Below are 18,877 nucleotides of genomic sequence, written 5' to 3'. Positions count from 1 at the left end.
CTTGGATAGATGTGAAAGCGCTAACCAGGTTTAATGTTTTATTTCTGATTTATTAACATTTTATTTTTAATTATACTGCCATGTACTGCTGGTATTCTTTTTGTTCTGTACATATCTGACATATTTGCCCTACAGAAATGTGCTAGAATAACCAGGGGTTTGTGTTAAGATAGATGTTCTGAAGGATTTGGAGTATGAAACTCAAATGCATGCAATATTGAATTACATCAGTCCTGAGATCATCCCAGTATATATATAAGTCTCAAACCTTTCCACTGAACTATCCCATGATAAGATGATGTCTAAGAAATTCACTACATTTCCTTTATCTCCTAAAATAAATTGTAAAAATTCAGAATTATCATAAGAATATACACAGAATATATACAGAAAAAATACTTTCACTAATAATTATTTACACTATAAAAGTAACCATTCCCAGTTTATGAAGAAAAATATATCAAGATGAGAACTTATTAGAGCTAGCTGAATGACTTCTAATGATCTGAAGTTTTTGGAAGAGGTCAATTTTATTACTACTTTATTTTTAGCTAGGGGTTATAATGAAGGATTGCTTGAGGTGACGAATATTGAAATTATAAGTAAAAAGGAGGTAGAATATCCACCTATTTTAAGAACACCTTTTATTAGTAAAAAGGATAAAGTGATAACAGAGAATAAGGTTAATGAATGGGAAGATATAGTTTGTTGTTTAGATATGACAGTGGACTGTGGTACAATGTTGTTGCTGTCTTTCGGCTTTTCCTGGTAAGGGGTCGCCACTGCAGAACTCCTGTCCACTAATGATTGGCAGTAGAGTTTTGACGAACACCGAGGTGCCAGCTCGCTGTTCAACCTTCAATGAAGGCACGCCCATTTACGAATGTCTTTCCAATGCCCACCCAACCGTGGGGAGGACATGCAGACTACACAGAGAAGGCACTCCCCTGCACTCCAGCCGAGAATCGAACGGGAGAACCTCTTGCTGTGAGGCAACAACCCTACTGCTGCACCACCGCGGATGTCAGTGGACAGTGGTACAGTAATTTCCATATTTCCATTATAAGAAACAATTGGATTATTTTGGAGGGCAAAATAGAGCTGTTTAATATTATAGGCAATGAACCTTGTTTTGTTTATAAAAATAATGTTAAATTGAAGACAATTTTACAGAAAGATAGTATTAAGATTGCCCCTAGTATTTCTATGGTTAAAAAAGGTAAGGGGGTGGTTAAATGTGGTCATTGTAAATATATCTAACAAACATATCCCCAGTTTTAACTGTACCTGATAGATTTAACTGTAGAACTATAGGGTGGTTTATATTAGTATGTGTTCTGGATGTAATGCATTCTATGTAGGGATGACTACTAGAGATCTACAAGAACGTGTTAAAGAACATCTTTATAGTATTAGGAGAAAAGACAAGAAAAATGCCTTATATAAACATTCGTTAGAGTGTAGTGGTTATAAAAAATTTGTTTTCTATTTTAGAGCAAGCTTTAGACAATTTTAGAGGGGTGATTTTAAAAACGTGCTGGAAAGAAAAGAAGCTTTTTGTCAATTAAACATGGGAGCAGACAAAAAAACAGGGCTAAATGAAATTGTGCATATTAAATGTTTTTAAAATATAAAAAAAACTTATATTTTGAAGCAATACTGTATTATCCATATGTTTAGTTCCTTTCCTTTGTTAATTAATTGGTTTATTAGTAGAGTACTTTAATTAGTTGAAATGAATATAAATATGTGTGTTTTTTAAGGTTAAGTAGTTTTGAAGAAGTCTGTTTGATGAAAGCATAAATAAAAGTGTTGGTGTGCTAAGTTTCAGTTTTTATTCCCTGCTAGACTATTCAAAGTGGTCTTCTATTTGGTGTGGATTTTTAGTCGGCCACAGTTGGATTCTGTTTTTTTTTTTTTTTGTGTTGGGCCAAACTATTCCACACCACAGACTTGCACTGAAAGACAGAATAGTCCTCCTGCAGAAGCCTTTGACTATGATACTTTACCAGGAGTCTAATAAATATCCTGGACTCCTGGACACCCCACCTCTGTGTCCTAAACTTAATGCCTTCCCTACTAATGCCAGCCATGTCTACCAACAGAACTTGAACAATGGAGACTGATGCTTTCCCACCAATTCCAGTTATTGTGTTTACTGATAGTGCGCGAACCCAAGAACATGTTTGCGTGATGTTAAGGTGAGAGCAACAGTGCCAAGCAGTGAGGAATAAAATAATTGCAGTTGAAAGTATAATCTGACACTTGGCCTTAGTTTGAGGGGTGTCTATTGATGTAGCCTGGAAATATATATATTGGAAATTGGAAAGTAACTATTAGGTGAGTTAGGTTTGCAGACATGCACTGGAGGCATAAATGTAATGACCTGACACATTTGTTTTTACCTTTCTACACTGAGGAAATTGATTTTTACACTGTGAAATTCAAACCTAGGCATAAGGTACAAAACATTTTCTTCCATAGCATTGATGTTCCATCTTTGTCAAAGAAGAAGTGTTGCTCAGACATACTCAGGAATCATACATAAATACCGGTGACAGTATGAGCTGTTACACATGTATGTGATTGACCTGACAAGGGTATTGCATATAGATCCAGTTGTGTATGTGTCTTAGGCAATTGTGAAGCCCATGCAAGTCCAGATAGCAGAATTATACTTACAGAACTATAGTACATAGTATACCCTCAGTCATACATCTGAAAACATAATAATGGTGTCTCATCCCTCATATATATATATATATATATATATATATATATATATATATATATATATAAAACATTCATACCACCTCTGCTATCTAAAGTGTTATAAGTGACAGTGAATATAATGGAAAGCGAAACAGCAATAAAAGTGTATGGAATATCCCGTATTAGAACCCAGGACCATGTGTATGGCAGTCTGACACTTGCACATCTTGCCACTACAATGTTGAAATAGCACTTGTCTAATTTTCAGTTGATTTCTGTAAACTGCACTGTCACAGCAGTAAGAAAAAAGGCTGTGTGTGACCTGACAAGGTCATTGGATATAGATTCAGTAGTGTATATGTCTTAGACAATTGTGAAGCCTGTGCAAGGCCAGATAGCAGAATTATACTTACAGAACTATAGTACACAGTATACCCTCAGTCATACATCACAATGATGGTGTCTTATACCTTGTACATATAATTCATACCAACTCCACTATCTAAAGTGTTATAAGTGAGAGTGAATATAATGGGAACTGGAAAAACAGTAAAGGTGTATGAAATATCCTGTATTATAACCCAGGACCATCTGTGCTCCAGCCCTACACTTACATCTGCTGCCACAGGACTAGTTACATAATTTACCAATCATTCTTAAGGTCTCTGCTAACCACCATGCATTTCCACTTAGTGGATTTGTATGGGTCCCAACAGAAATTATTGAATGTATCCAGTTTCAGTTATTGGCTGTCTGGGTCCTGTCTGCAGGTGTTCTGTCTGCTTCATGGATGGGCCAGTTGTCCAGTTTGCATACTACCGTGCCTTTCACAAATGAGATAAGCACAGCCAAACCTGACTTTCATATCCTCCATTTCCCATGATTGCGCTAAGCGCCACATGGTGCACTGACCACCCCCCCCCCTCAAAAAAAAAAAAAAAAAAAAACAAGAAAGAAAAGAAAAAAGTGACAATTAGTTGAAATGAGGAAAATCAATCTATGACATACACACTAGAAAATGTTGGTTCACATGAGATATTTCTACACAGAACTGGATTTGAGCTCTCACTCCAATGAACTTTCAGAACACAGAAAGTGTGTCTTATCCCTCTTTGCCAAACAAACAGCTTTGCAGCAAGAAACTGAAATCATTATACATGTAACCAACTGCAACATTGTCTATAGTAATATGAAACCATGCAACTGTTATTTGTACATTTATTATTTGTGGATGTAGTGCACAAAGTGATCACACAGCCAGTTATGATTATTGCTTGCAAATATACAGCTCTTTCTTACCTCTCTGTGTTTGTTTGTCAGTTGTCTCTTATCTGGCGAGTAATCTGAGACATGTTGTCTGTAAGCCATTCTATATCATTGGTCTTAAAATTTGTGCGGATATTAAATGGAAATAATATCATATGCCGTTGCCAACAAATGAAGAGGAGGTTGGATGTTAATGAACAGAACCTGTGAATTGTGTGCTGCTTCATTACATTTCCAACCCTGCATCTAATACTTTTTTTAAATCTAACCTGACACACTCACTGGATGTACAGCTGTCTGTAGTGCTGTTGTGTTTTCCCTCTCCCAACCAAGTAATCATTCACAGTTGCAATGCATTGAAAGCAAACACTGAGGGAGTGTCTGCACTATGTTTACATCAGCAACACAGAGTCAATATTTAGGATTCAGCAATTCTAATCAGTTCACACCTGACTTGCATGTTCACCATGCTAGCAGCCCTGAATCTACACCATATAAAAAGGCAACCACGTAACTAGGAAAACTGAAGATTAGGAGACTTGTTTATGTGGAGAATGCAACATGGACTATTATTTTGGGATATATCACACAGGATTACTGAACTTGAGAAGGTATGCTTGCATTTTGTCAGCTACATATTGCATATGCTGGAATGTAATTAAAAAAATCTGAAGCAAAGGCTTTTACACTTTTATCTGTATGCATTAGTTAGAAGTGTACTGATGCCATGGGCATGTTTGTCAAGGCATTTCACAAGTATACATGATTGTCAATACCTTAAAATGGAATGTACTGTGATAAATCTGTAGATATGTTTCAGGGACAGTTCATTTGATAGCACTTTTAGCATTTCAAAGATGGTTTGTTAGCAAAATGTATAATTTGCCTGTTCTTTTGGGGTGGAGTAAAGCTGCATTTCTGTTATTGCACAAACATGGATATGTTGCTATTGTTAATCTCCTTTTTTGCATCTAGCCTGTTGTTTGTATTTCAAATCTCTAGACTGTTTTATGTTCCTCCAGTAGCTAATACTGAGATGCTACCTTTTTCTGTTTTATATGGGAACAGTTATTTTATAGTTATGTGATACTTATGTGTATTATCCTTCTGTTGTCTTTTAGGACACATAGGACTATGACACCCAAGCATCTCAATCCTTGAAGACCACCCTTCACTGATGCTGAAAACCAGGTTATTGTTGATGCTTGTAGGGGCAACATGGTGCCTTCCTGCTTGTAAGGGGATGGGGAGATATGTCACACAGAATGCAGATCTGGCAGCAAATTGTCAACGATGCTAATGCTGTAGGTGGCCACAACAGGATATATGAGCAGGTGTGTCATATGGCAACTGACATAATCACATCTGCACTGAGGAGAGCAGCTGCAATGGGCCATGTTTGGATGGGTAACAGGGGTCCTGCAACAAAGTCACCACTAACAACAAATGAAGAGTCCCTGTCCACTGTCAGGGATCCAGATATCTCCCAGGAAAGTGCAGAACAGCATGTCCTTGACATTGGTGTGACTGTTTCAGGGACAGCAAGCATGTCCCAGGAATAGCTTCCAGGTAGGCTTTTGTATCTCAGTTGTTGAATACTGTTGTATAGTAAAACAATTTAAATCAATACATTACTTCTGTTTCCCAAGAATTTATTTTTTGGGGGAGACTGAAGATTGCTGTGGTTAACAACATATTCTGATTGATTATCTTAGGCTGGAGTTGTCATCCAAGTTATTTTTGAAAGTATAATTAATGGATATATAAAGGGGTAAAACTGTTACTCCCTGTGTTACTGCTAATTGTGATGATGTTGTCCTTACCTTTTGCTTAACTTCTTCCAGGACCATCTGGCTGACAAAGGAGACCCTCATCTGCAGATGATAAACCAAATATTTTTATGTCAGTACTGATGAGCAATTCAAACAAATATTTTTGTGTGTGATGTTGATGTCACAACTGTTGTTTGCATTGCTGAACTATCTAATAGTGGCAGAGCAGCACTGTTGTTTTGTTAGCATATATTGGAGTATAGTAGTTTAGGTATTAATTGTTCCTGTGTTTGTAGCTCATTATCACAGTTGATCCTGACAGAGGAAGTGTGGGACTTCTACCACCTGATGTCAGTGTATCAGTAGACACCAATGATGATGGTGGCCAAACAGAGGCACAGTAAGGGGCTTCAGAGGTTGTCTCTGACACTGAGGTTGACATACAGCCATCCTCTGAAATTCCATTGTATACAGCCAGTAGGCCTACATCTACCTATTCCAGTGAGCCCTCAGATATTGGACAGGGGAAGTGCGAGTCAATTAATTAGAGAAGTGTGGTTACTGCAGCTTCAGTGCTTGTTGACTCTGGCCATAGCCAAAGTGTGAGCAAGATGCCAAGCAGAAGGCTCATTAGGGGTGCTTGGAGGAGGTCTACTGTCCATCCTCCATCTCATCCAGGTGTCTCTTCCAGTGCCACTCAATGTAGTCACCCCCTTTGAATTTTTATCCCTTGAATAATAATTAATAATTATAATAATAATTTGTCTTTTACCATGGCTTAACTGAAAAGTGGTTTGCCACTGTTTTGTGGTGACTGTAATGTAATTCCTCAGTGTCAGAACTGGTGTTCCTAGAGACTTATTCTGTCTTTCCCTGCCAGAACTTCTACCACAAGGTTCCTTTACTTCTCATACTCGGAGTTCTCTGTATAGAGCAAGGCAAAACTTATTGACTGTTCTTTAAACTCCCCAGTAGGGATCTGGATAAGGAAGAGTATACTCTCCCTCATTCAAAATCCTGTAGAGATGGAGAATACATTCAGCTGATGCCACAGAAGAGAGTAAATGGCTATCAAACCCCATTCATTTCCCTCAACATGACTGGAGAAAGTCTATAGCCTATATGCTTACCCACAGTCTTCCTAGTGTTTTTTCTGAAAGTGAAAGATTTTGCAAGGGTCACTTGGGTGACCCAAGATACAGTGGCCTAAGTACCCAAGAAAGTGGAGTATGTATTGTGACTGTGGCTCAAGAGTGTGATGGGTGTTCATTCTAGTCAGAATATCCTAAACCAGATACCACTGCCTCTGCAGGAGTGGCTCCAACTCCTGAGTGCCTGGGTGTCCATCTTCCAGTCATGGAGTCCTGTGTAATGGATAAGTTTTGGAAGCACATGTTCACATTCACCACAGTGGCATTGCAGGTGTCGAACTACCTCAATCATATGATTATTGTCTAGATAGATCTAGCTGATAAAATGTACCATGTATTAAAGGGTTGCACAATGGGCCATAGAAAGTAAAGTCAAACACTCTGGTTGCATCTTGTGTAACTGTCAATCACAAAATGTAACACATGTAACTGTCAATCACATTTTGTGCAGTAAAGCAGATGTAGCTCCTTGGGTACCAAAATATGACATCACATTTCAACTATACTCCTGCCAAGAGGTCACCAAGGCAATCTCTTTTTGGCATCAACCTTTGAGTAAGACGTTCAGAAGCTTGAAGGAAATATGCAGAACCAGGACAAACTAGTACACCTAGTGTACCACAGGACACCTCTGTTGTGGGTGTTTATCCCTAGTTTTCTAGCGTTCTTTCAAAAGAATATAGAGGACCCAGTGCTCCATGTAGTTCTGGAAAGGCACACAGCAACAGCAATCACAGGAGAACATCGGGACAAGTCAGTCCCCCAGTCTGATATCAAGCAGGGTTAAGGATCCATTTGTTTTCTTTTTTTGAGCAACTTTACTGACATGCTTTAGAATTACAAATAGAATATCATCCATCAATCCACAACCCCATTTTGCCATTTATACACATAATGTCAGTGTGTCACATCAGCAGTGACCATCATCTAGAGCCAACGTTCAGACTGTCAGTGGCTAGCCATTTCACAAATATTCTACTAACAATAAAAACAATATTCTTCATATTTCTTACACGAATATTGAACAGGAAATGACCATAAAAACTAATGGTTCAAAATGTTGGGGTTCGTATTTCCTAGGAGACCATGGTCACCCCATGGGTGGACACTAACAGTCCTGTGACCCTGTCTGACTCTCCCATTCCGGAGGCATTTGGCTGTCTTTTTTCTCTGGGTCTCTGTTGCATATCCCAAAAACATGCTGGGTGTTTCCATCACAAATGCACACAAGAATGGAGTTATGGGCATCAGCACAGATGGTTCCTATTTGGTGAAGAATTGTATAGACAACCACTTCGGACATTGACTGAGGGGCACAATAGCCGCTGTGTGCCATGTCAGGGCTAATCACTTGATAGTGTAAAAATTTGTCTGTAGATGATTTGGTCATATAGACTAATGTTGACATAAATGGGTATAGGTATTTACTGGTAATAAGCGGGTTGAGGACCCCATCTTCTCTTTTATAGGGAGCTATGCACAAGAGAGGGGTCTATATGCTCTGCTTTTTTTTTTAAACAAGAAACATCCTTATTGACTTATGACATAGGCAACCATACATTTTTATAAATGACAACAAATGGTGCTGACATATTTTCAGTTGCAAACTTTATTCATCACTTATAATATATGCCATCATTGCCAGTCAAACATTAAATAGCTCATTCAATTCCTGCCTTTTCTCAAAAATCATGCCTCCTCCAAAATATTACTCTGCATGTATTGTTCCCACACTTCCAATTTGTGTGTAATTTGCTCCTACTCTTTCCTAAAGATCCCACTTCCATTTTGTTATCTCGTTACTTTGTTCACTACTTCTAGTACAGTTGGTTTAGACTTCGAGTACCATTTTCTAATAATTGTTTTTTTAGCAGCCATTAAAATTAAACTCAGCAAGGCGTTACTATGTCTGGGCAATTCTGATTCTGTATTACAGCTCAAAAAAGAATTCCCTTAGTTACAGCAATTTGTCACTCAGTATTTCTGCCATAGTAGTCTGCAGAATATTTTTAATGTCTGCCAAATCATTGCACTCCCAAAAATACTTTGCCCATCACACCTCCAACATTCACAATGTACCTGAAGAAAAATTCTTTGGAGTTGGGGTATAAAAATACCTAATTAAACACGGCATGTTTTAGGCTTTGCTGCATGTTTAGAAGCCATACATACATACATCCTCAGATTGTTTCTTATGGAGTTGCTTATCCAATTTCTCTTCCCAATTCTTTCTAACCTCCACAGATCATGCAATATGCTAGAGAAGACAGTCTCCAGCTTGCAGTCCAAATGAATTCTTGGCATCTTCCCATTCTGTTACCTTTCCATCTGTAATTATTTGCTCTCAGTACCTTGGTACCTTGGTTCCTTTGCCATTTTTCTCCAGTAAAGCTCAGCCCACTCTTGCCTATTCTCTGTACCCTTAATTGCAGTCATCCCTATTCAGAATCTCTTTTCTACGTTCCCGTGTTGGATTTGTTCTTAGAATTCTGCTACTTATGAATATAATATTATGTATGATTATTATTATTTTTCTCTTTAAGGATCTCCATCCAAAATCTCAGTCTCGGCTTGTTTCTTGAGCTCCCCCTGTCTCATTATCATCCCTTTCCACTTTGAATTACATCTTTCTGCTTGTGCAATAAATATAGGAGCCCTAACAGTGTAGCTTTGATATACCCATTTAAATCAGATAAGCCTAACCTTGTCTATTGCAAGGATCAACTTATCCAGCTTGACTGTTGACATCTTTCCCTTCCATCTAAAATCCTTCAACTCTATTAATTGCTTTTCTTGACAGCTTGAGAAAGTTTGATCATTTGAACTGTCCAAGTACCAGTAGCATCCATTCTGGTGGATTCAGTTACAAGGCTTCTGAATGCCCATGCCATTTTCTTTCTTAAGTTTTTATGGGCACATTCACACCAAAGAAGCCTTAGAGTTTTGTGTCTCCTTACAGGCCTTATCTTAGTGGTCTATCAAGTAACTAATATAGGTGCAGTTTGCCAAGTGGACCCATTTCAAAACCAAGTACCTCCCTTTTAAACACAAATCTTTAGCAGGACTGAAAGCTCTTCTATAAAGTACAATTTCCCAAACTGTGTGCAGCCTCTGAACACAGGAGCTAGGAGTACATTAACTGCTATACATACAGTGACACAGACTGCTCGGTCTGCCATGCTGATCAGGTTGAACACAATTTCTCAAACATAGCATCACTACTTTCTTTTCTCTTCTGCAAGAAGCCCAACTCGAGGTGCAATTAAAGTAGCAGGGCTGCAGTGGTAATGTGGGATGAGTTTGTGCCACACCCATTACAAAAAATACATTTATGCTGAGATTATCAGGGATTGTTATTTCACTGCCTTCTGGTTCTGTGTGTAGACCATGGCTCAGCATTATGAAATGTGATTTAAGAAAGTGTCCCTAACCCTTTTCACAACGTTTTAATTCAAAATAATTTACATGCATCGTATAACACAATTGTTTAGTCAGGCAGCTGCAGATGGCATTGGCTTTACAAACATCTTATTGGAAAATGAACTAAATATGTAGCTTAACGTTCATGGTGCAACGCAGAATCAATTAGCCAAGCATCTGATGCCCTCATTGGCCGTCCCAAAGTCATTAACTTTTAAGAAAATTGCTAATTCTGTAATTAAAACTTTTATTGAAGTCCTCTTGCTCCAAATTCATTGTGGAAGTCTTCATGCCAGAGAACGTATTATTTCTGCATTTTGCTTTCCAGATGAGAACTCCCAACTGCTGCAGAAATTATACCAGAGGGTAGAGAGCTGCTGTGGCAACTCCACATTTGTTTTGTTGGTTCCTTGCCAAATAAAAGTATCCTTGCATACCCCAGCTTGCACCCCAACTGAAACAAAAAACAGAATAAGGATTAGTTAATTAGTTACAAAATCTGAGCCTTTATGTCATCAACATAAGTATGTATGTATTGTAGTATACGACTAGTGGGGTGTGGTGGCCTTCAGAATACCAAATAAAGCATTTACTAAGAAACACGTAACTACATTAATGTGCATGTTTTAACAAGCTGTGTGAACATACTGTTCTGAAAGGAAGTGTATTAAAGGCAAGCCTGCATTAATAGTCAGTAATCCAACAGATGAAAGTACAGACATCTCAAAGAAAAGGGAGAACCCAAAAAGTAGGATTCCTACAGTCAGCATATACATCTGTGTAAAGAAGTCTTACCACAGAATGAAAAATTACCTAACCACAATGCAAGCCTTTTTCACAGAAACATCTCTTACACAAAGATTTGTACAGTAATTTATTGCTCATCATTCAGTTTCACTAGAGGGCATATTCATCATCTAACAGTTTTCTAAGAAACCTTTGTATACAAGATGATTTGGATCCATAAGATGATATATGAAATGGAGACACCCTTCTATAACAAAGACCATGACAGAAAGAGCTTAGCTAAAAAAAGGGCAAAAAAATGATCAGAGGTGGATGAATTAAATGAATTAAAAACAAGGTGCAGAAAAGGTGATCTCCATTACAATCCAGCAAATACACTATGTACGTAAGTATATATATATATCCATCCATCCATCCTCAACCCCCTTTCCCCATTTTTGCACATGGGATTGGGGTGTCACTTCAGCAGTGACAATCATCTTGAGCCAAGGTTTACATCACTGGGTGGCTAGCCCTGCCACGGTAGTTAATTTGTACCACTCACTCACACACACACTCTCACCTACAGCCAATTTAGAGTGTCCAATCCACCTACTGCATGTCTCTGGAATGTGGGAGGAAATAGGAGCCTCCACAGGAAACCCACTTGTCCACAGAGGGGCATGCAGACTCCACACAGAAGGTATTTCAGCCGAAAATTGAACCAGAGAACATCTTGCTGTGAGGCAGTGTGTGTGTGTGTGTGTGTGTGTGTGTGTGTGTGTGTGTGTGTGTGTGTGTGTGTGTGTGTGTGTGTGTGTGTGTGTGTGTGTGTGTGTGTGTGTGTGTGTGTGCGTGTGTGTTCTTATTTGCAATGGTGATGGACAGATTGACAGATGAGATCAGACAGGACTCCCCATGGACTATGATGTTTGCTGATGACATTTTGATCTGTAGTGAGAGTAAGGAACAGGTTGCGGAGACTCTAGAGAGGTGGTGATATGCTCTAGAGAGGAGATGAATGAAGGTCAGCAGGACTAAGACAGAATATATCTGCGTGAATGAGAGGGACGCTAGAGGAATGGTGAGGTTGCAGGGAGTAGAGTTGGTAAAGGTGGATGAGTTTAAACACTTAGGATCAACAGTTCAGAGTAATGGTGAGTGTGGAAGAGAGGTGAAAAATGATGAAGTGGGTGGAAAAGAGTGTCACGAGTGATTTGTGACAGACAGATACCAGTAAGAGTGAAAGGGAAGGTCTAGAAGAGGGTAGTGAGACCAGCTGTGTTATATGGATTGAAGATGGTGGCAATGATGAAAACACAGGAGTCAGAGATGGAAGTGGCAGAGTTAAACATGTTAAGACTAGCACTGGGCGTGATGAGGATGATCAAGATTATGAATCAGTATATTAGAGGGTCAGCTTAGGTTGGATGGTTTGGAGAAAAAGCAAGACAGGTGAGATTATGTTGGTTTGAACATGTGCAGAGGAGGGATGCTGGGTATATTGGGAGGAAGATGCAAAGGTTGGTGCTGCCAGGTAAGAGGAAAAGAGGAAGGTCTAAGATAAGGTTTATGAATTTGGTGAGAGAGGACTCAGGACACCCACTCCTACATGGATCTACTTGACTCTATCAAGATACCCCTCAACACCCTGATCCTTGGTGACATCAATTACCCCACCATAGACTGGGTTAACTATTCCTGCACAAATGCGCTCACCCAACGATTCCTTAACTTCATCATTTCTAATGCACTAGATCAGCTCCCTCAGAAAGGGACTTAACATTTTGGACTTGGTCCTCACCAACATGGGTGACCGCTGCACCACTCCCATAGTATGTTCTTTACTGGTAAGATCAGATCATCGGTCTGTCTCATTCAAAGTTTCTATCCTACTCCACCCCCCCCCCAAGCCATAACCAGGCTAAAAAACTTCTCAAAAGCTGACTATAACCTCCTAAGGGAGGGTATCAGTAGCTTTACACCACTACCCCCCTCAGGGGATTCAGACAACTACGCATTATTGTACACCAGTGCAGTATAGAAGCACCTGTACAACTGCATGGACTCAGCCATACCCAACAGAACTAAAACCTGCTGCTCAAAGAAACACAAACCTGTCTGGTGGATATCCACTATCAACAGGCTTTACAACAAAAGGAAGAAACTGCTGTCCAAGGGTAAAAAGGAACAAATTCCAAATTGGAAAATCTCCATCCTTAGCCTCAACAAGCAAATTAGATCACTAGTGAAAACCTCCAAAGTCAATTATGAATCAAACTAGCATCCAAAACAAAGGGAAACCACAAAGCCTTCTTCAGCTACACCAGAAACCTCCATGGCAAATCCCAGACTTTTTCCGAATTAGTACTTAACAGGATCACTTACACTGATCCTATTGACTTAGCCAACCTGCTAGCAAATAGGTTCAGTGCAAACTTCATCCCCCTGTCTCCACAAAGGCCCTGACGACATCCCCAATACTTATCCCACACCTCACATCTCCATAGATAAAGTGTTAAAGGTCCTATCCAAGGCAAATAACACAGCTTCTATGGGACCTGATAGTATCCCAGGCTGTATTCTGTACCATCTCCAGCAAGAAGTAGCTTTCCCACTGAGCATCCTATTCAACCAGAGCCTAAATACAGGCCTCATTCCAGCAGAGTGGAGAAAGTACAGTTGTGTACACTTACCAAAAATGTAGATGTTCAAGTGTATTCACTGTTGCAGTCATCATATATGGGCTTGCAGTAGCCCTCAGTCAGCCTGATTAACAAAGTCTTGGGTCCTGCATCAGTTGCTGTCCCTTCTTCCATGACGTCAGGTCGTTAGGGGTATAAAACATGCAGCTGACTCCATTACATCAGTTTTTCTTGCTCCAGATATAAGGTGCCCCCCAATGGAAGCAATTTAATTTATGAATAAACAAGGATATACTTCCAACAAAAAAGCAAATACACCAAAAAGCTTTTGAGCACAATAAAGAGAGTAGAGGTATAGCCAAAAGAAGTAAGGGGGCTGGAGGGAGGGTAACCAGGACTGCAACAGTGAATACACTCGAACTTCTACATTTACGGTAAGTGTACACAACTGTACTATGTTCTTCATCTTTCACTGTGGCAGTCATCACATTTGGGTAGATTTCCAAAGCTAAGGATGGGAAGAGGAATTTAGATAGCATTAGGACCAGCTATAAGGCCCTGCAAGACTGCAGTGGCAAAGCCAACTCTGGATTTAGAGAAAATTGGCAGATGGTAATACTTGGTGAAAGTATGTACAGAACTCCAGGTAGCAGCTTCTAGGATGTCCCTGGTAGGGACGCCTCTGAGAAAGGCTGTAGAGGTAGATGCAGCCCTGGTTGAGTGGGGTCTGATCCCCTGTGGATAGGTTTTCCATGGTGCTTGTAGCAGAAATTAATGCAATGGCCTATCCATTTGGAAATGGTTTGCTTTGAAATAGCCTTCCCCTCTACCCCTGCAGCAAATGCCACCAGCAGTTGTTCAGATTTCCTTTGAGGTTTAGTCCTGTCCAAGTAAAATCTAAGTTGTCTGTGCACATCTAAGGAGTGCAGTATTCATTCCCCTTTGTTCTGTGGATTAGAAAAGAAGGTTGGCAAATGAATGGACTGATTAAGGGCCACACTGGATACCACCTTGGGCATGAAGGAGGGTTTGGTCCTGAGGGACACCCTGTCCGCATAAATGATGATGAAAGGCTCCACTGCCATAGGGACCTGTAATTCAGATACCCTTCTTGCTGAAGTGATTGCTGAAAGGAAAGCTGTTTTCCAAGAAAGAAATTTGAAGTCTGCAGTAGCAGCTGGCTCGAAAGGAGGAAGAGCGAGTTTCTCCAATGCAAAGTTCAGGTCCCAGGCTGGAGTTGGAGCTCTCCTGGCTGGTCGTACATTGTTGGCCCCTCTGAGGAACTGCTTGAGCAGTGGATGAGAGAAGAAGGGAGGTTCTGTGTTATAATGAGATGAAATAGCTGAAGCATGAATTTTGATGGAGGAGAAAGACAGGCCCTTGTGAAGAAACTCAGTTAAGTATTGTAAAATCTGAGGTAAATTGGGCACTGCTATGCTCATTCCTTGAGATTGGTTCCAGGTACAGAATCTTTTCCATTTTTCAGCATAAGATTTTCTAGAACTAGGCCTCCTTGCCTCTAAAATAATATCCATCAATGGTTTACTGAGGGATGGTAAAGGAGAGATTAGGTAGTTAGCCAGGCTGTTAGGTTCAGTGTTTGAAGATGAGGGTGCAGAATCTGGTTTTCCTGCTGAGACAATAGGGTAGGAGTCTGAGGCAAATGCCATGGGGTCAACAGTGACACACTGGGCAAGAGGGGGTACCACTGTTGGTGTGGCCAGTCTGGTGCAATCAAAATTGTCCTTGGTTTGTCTTGTTTGATCTTTAGTAGTACTTTGGAGAGCAGAGGCAAAGGAGGAAAGGCATAAACGGATAGGTTTTTCCAGCTGAAGGAAAGAGCATCCACTTTTCAAGCTTGTTTGTGGGGAGTCCTTGTGCAAAATTTGTCCAATTGGTAGTTCTGGAGGGAGGCAAACAAGTCTGTATCTAGGCTCCCCCATTTGCTTGTCAACATGTTGAAAATCCTTGGTTCCAGTTTCCACTAATGTGGGTCCATGAGGTTTCTGCTCAGTTCATCTGCCAGTGTGTTTAGTTTTCCTGGCAGGAATTGGGCTTGTAGATTCACTTGGTAGCTCAGGGTTGTGTTCCACATTGCCATGGCTAGTCTGCAGAGGGGGTAAGAATGTGTACCTCCCTGCTTGTTTATGTACCACGTAGTAGTGGTGTTGTTCGTCTTTACAATTAATTGTCCTGGAAGAATGTGGTCCTTGAAGGCTTTCAGAGCATTTTGTACAGCTAACATTTTTTTGATTGATATGCAGGTGCATTTGACTTGAGTTCCATTTGCCCTGAATGCACTTCCCTGCCAGGTGAGCCCCCCCATGCATAGTCTGATGTGTCTGTTAGGGTTTGGGTGGCAGGGGTAGTGAGAACGGTAGTCCCTTGTTTTGGTGGCAGGCCTCTGCCCACCAAAGGAACTCTAGGCATAGGCAAGGTATGATAGGAATCATTGCTTCTAGATCCTGAGAATGTTGACACCATAGGCTTTTTAGATACCATTGTAGTTTCCTCATATGCAGTCTTGCATATGGAATTAGAAGAATGCAGGAGGCCATGAACCCTAAGGCTAGTAGTAGTTGCCTTGCAGGGGTTTTGTGGCCACTTGTTTGAAGTAGGTTGTCAAATGAATTTGTTTCTCTGGCGTGAGGAAAGCCATCTGGGAAGCTGTATTCAAGCTTGCTCCCAGGAATATAATTTGTCGACAGGGTACCAGGTGTGATTTCTTTTTGTTTATGGTGTACCACAGACAAGTTATCACCCTTTGTACAAAGGCCAGATGATTCAAAAGTATGTTCTGGCTTTCTGCCTGAATTAGGCAATCGTCCAGGTATAGGTATATTTGAATATTTTTTTGCCTGCAAAATGCAATGACTGGAGCTAGGCACTTGGTGAATATCCTGGGAACAGTAGATAAGCCAAAGGGCAGTGCAGAGAACTGATAGTGCATGTAGCCTGCTTTGAAGCATAGGTATCTTCTGCAAGATTCCCTGATTGGGATGCTTCCTTTAAATCTAGTGCTACCAACCAGGCGTCTTTACCTAGCATAGGGAGCAACTGGTGAAGAGTGAGCATCTTGAATTTTGGAATCACCAAAAAGGTGTTTAGAGTAGACAGGTCCAGGATAGGATGCCATCAATTGTCTTTTCTGTGTACCAGGAAAAGTCTTGAGTAGAAACCTTGTCCCTTTTCCTCTTCTGGTACTAACTGAATAGCCCCCATGCTTAAGAGAGAAAGTATTTGCGTTTGGGCCTCTTCCCACTGATTTGGTGGTAGATCTGGCCACCCGCTTGGTGTTGGTAATGTGTGGAAGTGAAATCTGTATCCCTGGGACACTGTATTAAAAACCCATTTGTCCTGGGTAATGACTTCTCAGTTCTTTGCATGAAGAGCAATCTTTCCCCCCAAAGGGGCAGTCAGTTGAGAAGAGCTTGGAAGTTTTAAAAGGAAGTCATTGAGACAGTTTACCAAAGGGGGGAGTTTTACTACTCCCAGATTTGGAAGTGAAGGGCCCCCACTGCTTAGTCCTGTGCGTACCCTGGGACTGAAGCTCAGGAGCTCTGCTGGATCTGGGTTTGGACTAAGAAGGTCTGGAAGAGGCAGGAAAGGACCAATTCTTGGAAGGCCAATGCCTACTAAACCTTGGAGGTTGCACTTGTAAAAAATCTTTAACAGTTTGCATAAATTTAGTTTTTCCTCCATCTTTTTAAGAACTTCTTCTGCCTTGTTGCCAAACAGGTGGTCCTGGTTTAAGGGAGCATCCAGTAATTTCCCTTTAACATGATCTGGCAAGGATTGCTCCTTAAGCCAAGCATGCCTTCTAAGTACAGACCCAGTTACAGCAGCCCTGCAAGATGCCTCTAGTGAATCAAAACCACATTGCAAAGTATGTTTTCCAACTTGTTCAGCTGAATGCAGTAAATCCTGTAAATCGTTATTTTCAGCACAATCAGGAATCAATATCATTTTCTGTTTAAGCAATCCAGTAATATGCTGCTGATACTTTAACATATGAAACTGGCAGTTTAAAGCCCTAATGGCCAAAGTTGCAGAAGTGTATACCTTCTTACCCCATCTATCCAGCTCCCTGGAGTCTCCATCAGAGGGGTAGGATTTTTGGCAGTGGTAGCTTTAATGCCCTTGGGCCCCTGTGAAATGGTCTCATGATCTGCAGGAGGAGTTTTAAAAAGGAACTTGTGAGAGTCAGGGACCCTGTAATATCTATCAGGTTTTCTGGGAGCAGGAGGTAAAGAGTCAAGGGCCAAGCTAGATTCCGAAAAGCCATCATTAACAATGTCTAGTACAGGATGTATGGCTAAAGGCCTGTGCTGGGGCAGGAGTAAGAAATCCCTAATCCTCTTTTTAGAATCAGAGAAATCCTGATTTTTCCCAGTGAAAATGCTCCCTGAGAGTATGCAAGATTTCACTAAAAGAGAAATCCTCTGGGGGCAGAGGGAATAGAGTCCTTAGCATCAGAATCCTCATAGGTAAATAAGGGTAAATCCTGGTCATCAGAGGAAACAGAAAATTCAAAATCCCGGTCAGAAGTATCATAAGCAAACTCAGTCCTAGGTCTCTTAGAGGGGGAAGGCTCGCTTCCCCTGATTAAAGTAATAAGGTTTTCAGTCACTCTTATCATTTGTTTTTTAGGCATAGAGGCCTGACCATGCAGTCTGGGCATCAGTTTTCTAGGCATGGTTCGAGTTTTAGGCCTTGAAGAAGGAGAAGTTAGTTTAATACACAAGTCAGTAGGCCTGAATACACCCACAGAAGCCGGTGCCTGCATAGTGGCTCCGGGCCCATCCAAGGTAGAGACATCCACAGGTTCCACAGCTGAAGCATCTCATAGCATACCGGACTCCGAATGGGTCTCAGTAGAGGCCTGTGAATCTGAAGTAATGGGTATCAGGGGCTGCGAAAGTGCCTCACTGAGTACTGGCGAACTGGCGACTGGCTTTGGGGAAGCGTTGTCGACAGCTTTGGACCTAGGTGGCCTGTCTCTGTCTTTATCTTTGAGTTTTTTCAAAATGTTGGTAGTTGTATGGCTTACCGAAGACATATCAGAATAATTGAACCGAGCACCAAAATATTTAGAAGCGAAAATATACCGACGACGGATAATTTATGGTTTAAATAAGGCACAAAACTGGCAGCGAGGTAAGCAGTGGTCAGGGCCTAGCCAAGA

At 40.7% G+C, this 18,877-nt stretch overlaps 1 protein-coding gene across 1 annotated transcript in view; it reads right to left on the bottom strand.

The window, feature by feature from the left end:
• Positions 1-10,675: 10,675 nt before the first annotated feature.
• Positions 10,676-18,877, bottom strand: part of LOC122796057 (procathepsin L-like) — a 112,516-nt gene continuing 104,314 nt past the window's right edge. Inside the window, exon 6 of the mRNA XM_044064521.1 lies at positions 10,676-10,775. Within this exon, the coding sequence (XP_043920456.1) occupies positions 10,676-10,775 (100 nt within the window). The remainder of the gene's footprint in view (positions 10,776-18,877) is intronic.

This window comes from Protopterus annectens, chromosome 2.part2 (assembly GCF_019279795.1).
Source record: "Protopterus annectens isolate FY-2018-M chromosome 2.part2, PAN1.0, whole genome shotgun sequence".
In the NCBI taxonomy this organism is placed as follows: domain Eukaryota; kingdom Metazoa; phylum Chordata; order Ceratodontiformes; family Protopteridae; genus Protopterus; species Protopterus annectens.
This window is presented reverse-complemented; position numbering and strand designations above follow the sequence as displayed.